Below are 4,856 nucleotides of genomic sequence, written 5' to 3'. Positions count from 1 at the left end.
TCTGTGGTCGCCATAGGAACGTAAAACTGCTTCTCATCCAACAGGAGAGGACCAGCCACTCCTACCGGCACCGGCATGTAGCCGACCACGTTCTCACAGCAAGTACCCATCACCTGCAGGGCAACAGATTGCGCAACATCAGCCGCGTTTACATCCAGAACCGTTCCTGGTAGTCGGGCAATATATAAATATTATAATCGATATCGGGACATGAGTTATCATCTTAGATGTTGGATCTTTAAATATGGCATACGGATTTAAAAGGCTTTGTCAGGAGTTAAATTATGTTATTTTCTGAATTTACCAGACTGGTTCCATTATTAGTATCTACTGATGTACGCTGGAGGAAAATAAATGAAATGCAGTGGAGGAAAGTTAAACTTTGAGCATCTGTCTCCACCATAAATGATCTGTTGAGAATTATATATATATATATATATATATATATATATATATATATATATGCTTTTTTTTCTCTTGTCTTCTTTAAAATGAGTCCAAACTTTAATTGTAGTTATCAAACAAAGAGAAATGCTCTTTTAGTGTCCTAAAATGTGTTTAATTCTTATTGCTTATTATGACATCAGATTATTAAAGTGCCTTAAGTGTATTTATGCTCTGGTTTTAGCATTTATACATATTTTAATTCTTATTTTATTTTGCTCTGAGTGTACTTTTGACTGTTTCATCAAGATCAATTTATTCAGTGTTGTCTTTTATCTATTTATTTGCATATACAATACCTTAGAATAGTCGTAGTCCTTATAAGGAAGAGCGGCCAAAGCAGACAGGACAGGCAGTTTGAGTGACAGCATTTCCCTCCTGATGGCCACGCCCCTCTCCGGAGTCTCCAGGGCAGATTCCAGTTTGTAGTTCAGGATGTTGCGCGAGGACACGAGGTTCATCACCTCTTTGTCGCTGAGGAAACGGGGTCCCCTCTGGAAAGCAACACGGGCAAACCCCCGACTTATTAACCCTTCAAACAAATGCAGAAACACGGACATCTTCTGCAACAACTCCCCATCTCTCGCCCACGGCAGCGCACCTGAGGATCCGAGAGGACGGCCATACACTCCTCGAGCGTCCGGGCCTCTGACTTACAGCTGCTCTGAGGAACACATGGCGTCTGAGCGAGAGGCTCCTCAAAACACGAAACGCAGCTCTCCGCTGGGGCTGCAGGAGGAATCATGTGAGACAAGCGTCACGCTAAGCAACAAAGCAATTACATCAGGAGGTTCTTGTTTTTCCATCCGCGAGCTCAGACTTTACAGAGCCGGCGGTTCCAATTAGACGTCTCACCCTTCTCTCCGGTCTCAGGGGGAAGTTTAGGGCGCGAGACAGCTGGCGAGGCGGGACCGGTTGCTAATGCGCGGCTCGCGATTGTCTGGGGTTTCGGGCCCGGGGAGTCCCTCCTGCAGCGGTCTCCCACCACCCCGGGCTTCTGGGTCAGAGGAGAGCTGATAATGGGACTCATGAGGGACAGGGAAGACTCCGCCTCCGTCTCCTCGAAGAAGACGTACTTCACAGCCAGGAGCAGGGCCAGACTGAGCGTTATCAGCTGCTCCAGGTCCATGCTGGTCAGAGGAGAAGAGAGACACGGTCACGGTGGACGCTCAGTCAGACGGCGAGGCGCACACCTCCACAGAGTTCACTGATAAAAGCACGATAAACATGTCTGGGGATTTTATAAAGAAGGCTAATTTGTTTTTAGCTGCTTAAGAAACAGGAGGTCTTAAAAATCTTCATTCGAGTAAATATTTTGTAGCCAAATCAAATTGTTGACAGGATATTCCACCTTTTTGTTTCTTTCTAATGCATGTAATACTTGTATATATGAAAGGCAATACAGAGGGGGGGGGGGGGGGGGGGGGGGGGGATGTGTTGATAGGAAGAGGAATCCTCCTTGTTTAACCCTCTTACCTGGTGAGCCTCAAAGGCCTCATGGTACCACCAGAGTCCAGTCTCATAGCCAGGGGCCCCTCCGCCGAGCGATTCTGAGCCGGCTGCTCCGCTGCTAGTCGAGTGTGAGCGTGAACCAAGGCCAGGCCCAGAGACTGAGGGGGACATCGAATAGATAGATTGTAAACATGGCTACATAACTCCTAATAAACTTTGTATCGTGTTTTCGACATCGTAACACAGCTGAACGAGCGTTCTCACCATGATGATTTTGACCCTCTGGGTCACCGGATTGGGCTTGTTGTCCTCTTCCTCAGCCAGCACGCGGGCAAAGTGGCTCAGTTGCCAGACTGGACGGCCCTCACGACTTTCTCTGGACAGCTGTGCACACAAACATGCAGCATGAGCGCACACACACAGATCCAAGCATTTCAGACTGTCATATATAGATGCACCGATACTGGTCCGATTTTGACTCAAATTGCTGAATCGGGTATCAGATATCATAATTTCAAGAAACAAACATATCAGCACAATTATATCTATGTATATATTTGTTACAAAGTTAGGAAAGTAATGTTCAAGTCATGCCTGGTGTTGCCAAAAACACAAAAGAATGAACACAGCTTGGTAATTAAATACTGATGTCGGATCTGTACTCTGTAGCGTTCGATACCCAAAGTCCAGGAATCAATATTTGGGGGATTGATCAAATGAGATGGGTGTTAATTCTCCCAAATGTTTCGTATCATCCTTACCTCCAGGACCAGGGAGACACACGCGGGGAAGAAGGTCATGAAGACAAAGTAATTGGCCAGGACAGACATACAGCCAAAACAACACATGATCTCTAACTGAGGCAGACCTGGAAAAAAATAAAACAGAAAATAATGATGATTTCATTTTTTTGTATTAAAAACATAACTGGCACCGTTTTTGGAAATAAATAAAAATTTGCGGTTCCTCACCCGACATGGTGCCGGTCCCAATGACCAGACACTCGACCAGAGCGTCCAGGGTGAAGGTGGGGCCCAGGATGGCCATGCCCTGGGAGATGTTCTCCCTCACCTCCTCCTGCACACAACACACGGAGCATCAGTCAGCGACTAACCCCCAGCTACACCTTTCTTATGGCTCAACGCTGTCTGTCGTTACCTGAGAGTTTGAGCTGAGGGCAAATTTGGCCAAAGCACAGGCTTTGGAGAGGTCGATGAGCAGGAGAAAGAAGGGCAGAGCTTCACTGCAGGGGGAGAGAGACACATGTCCATCAGGGAATGTCCTGGTGTCGACATCGTTGAAAAGCCAAAGAGGTCAAAGAGGTCAACGAGTGACACCGATATCCACGTGGGTCAAAGTGTCCTCTGCGACAACGTCAACCTTCAAAGATCCTTCTCCTGATATCTTCTATACAAGACCTCTGGTTTTTACATATTGTGTCTTATCACGTGTCTTTGATATTCACATTGACGGATGACTTAATGCCAAATCTTAAATCTCAAGTTTTAAACTATTGCAATGGCCGGAGGGCACATTGTATATCACGTGACTGACCACTGACTTGAATGTTATTTTTAACTATTTTTAACATATTACTCGTGTTTTGTTCATCTATTAAAACCGTGTTAACTGAGGTGACCTCGACCACACGCCGATAAGACTTCACCAGCTGTTGTAAACTGGTACAATAAGTGCATTTAGACCACTTACTTAAGACCCGTTAGCTCTTTCCCAAAGAAGTGGATGACCACTGTGCTGAAAACAAAGCTGGAAAACACCGTGAACAACCCGGCAATACCTGCAGGAAGAGCAAACGTAAAAACAAAATATAAACTGCATGTGACATTTTCATATACAAAGCTGTGGCCCTGACGCGCTGAACATCCTCCACACTGACCCAGTATGTATTTGGAGCCCAGTTGTCGCAGATTCTTGAACTGGAAGTAGATATAAACGATGGCCGTGCAGCGCGTGATCGTAAGGATGATCACGTCGCCGCTGTAGATTTTCTGTAAGAAGAGAAGCACAGGACATATCTTCTTGTTAGCACCACGACAGCCATTCCTTCTCCTCCTTGTTTTGATTCCTCCTCCTCCTCCTCCTCCTCCTCACCTCCTCCACTTTGGGGCACTCGTTCCAGCTGCACATCTGGCTGCTGGCTGCCAGGTTGTTGTTCATAGACACCAGGCAGACGGTGAGAGCCACGGTGCCCACTATGACCTCCCACGGGTGGGAGGCCACCAGCAGGCCATGGAGCCTGAACAGACGCGCCAACATGGTCACACCCGGGGGCGTCACAGCCTCACCTGTATACAAAAATACCACCAAAAAAAGCGATGAGAACATAAGTCCCGATAAACGACACGAGATGCTAATCTGAACATACCACAGACCATAATTTAGCTTCATCTGTGTGTCCAGCTGCCGCGGAAGATAAGCATTCAGTTTAAAATACTCTTTAAACGTGTTTTACGACAGAAAACATCTGCCTTCAAGGTGACAGCTATGGTTAGCTCGCTACATCTATAGCCGTTAACTCTCTGTCTGACAAGGTCTCTCCGTCCGCACCGTCACGTGCACGCGCACGTGACTAACTGATAAAACGTGGTGGACTCGCGTACGTTCAAATTGAAGCCTCGGCGAGGTCAGAAAGCCCTTTCCATGGCGACAGCGGTGCCCGTTTCCCCCCAAATGCTCAGCTAGCTTACTACACAAACAAACATGGCGGCCCAGAAACTCCCGACGTCACGGTAACGTCGCAGCGTCACACGTCACGGGGCGTGGCGAAAAGTGAAGCAAGTGTGTGCTGTCGAGACCGGTGGAAACCCAATGAGATGACTATATATATATATATATATATATATATATATATATATATATATATATATATATATATATATATATATTTTTTTTTTTTTTTTTTTTTTTTTAATATATATATTTTGAATATACATTTAAAT

At 45.9% G+C, this 4,856-nt stretch overlaps 1 protein-coding gene across 2 annotated transcripts in view; it reads right to left on the bottom strand.

Annotated features, from left to right (window-relative positions):
- Positions 1-4,648, bottom strand: part of LOC117740793 (3-hydroxy-3-methylglutaryl-coenzyme A reductase-like) — a 7,127-nt gene extending 2,479 nt beyond the window's left edge. The window contains exons 1-13 of one of the 2 annotated variants that reach the window (XM_034547352.1): positions 4,518-4,648; positions 4,009-4,202; positions 3,794-3,905; positions 3,607-3,694; positions 3,055-3,139; positions 2,868-2,973; positions 2,658-2,764; positions 2,161-2,280; positions 1,921-2,054; positions 1,300-1,574; positions 1,046-1,173; positions 744-938; positions 1-113 (exon numbers count right to left, since the gene is read on the bottom strand). The exon at positions 1-113 is cut by the window's left edge and continues 46 nt beyond it. In XM_034547352.1, the coding sequence (XP_034403243.1) occupies positions 1-113; positions 744-938; positions 1,046-1,173; positions 1,300-1,574; positions 1,921-2,054; positions 2,161-2,280; positions 2,658-2,764; positions 2,868-2,973; positions 3,055-3,139; positions 3,607-3,694; positions 3,794-3,905; positions 4,009-4,173 (1,628 nt within the window). In that variant the 5' untranslated portion in view covers positions 4,174-4,202; positions 4,518-4,648. The other variant, XM_034547351.1, reaches the window with a different exon arrangement.
- Between the last annotated feature and the right edge of the window lie 208 nt (positions 4,649-4,856).

Source organism: Cyclopterus lumpus, chromosome 12 (genome assembly GCF_009769545.1).
Source record: "Cyclopterus lumpus isolate fCycLum1 chromosome 12, fCycLum1.pri, whole genome shotgun sequence".
NCBI lineage: Eukaryota > Metazoa > Chordata > Actinopteri > Perciformes > Cyclopteridae > Cyclopterus > Cyclopterus lumpus.
Note: the sequence above shows the minus strand (reverse complement) of the source record. Positions and strands in the feature narration are given on the sequence as shown.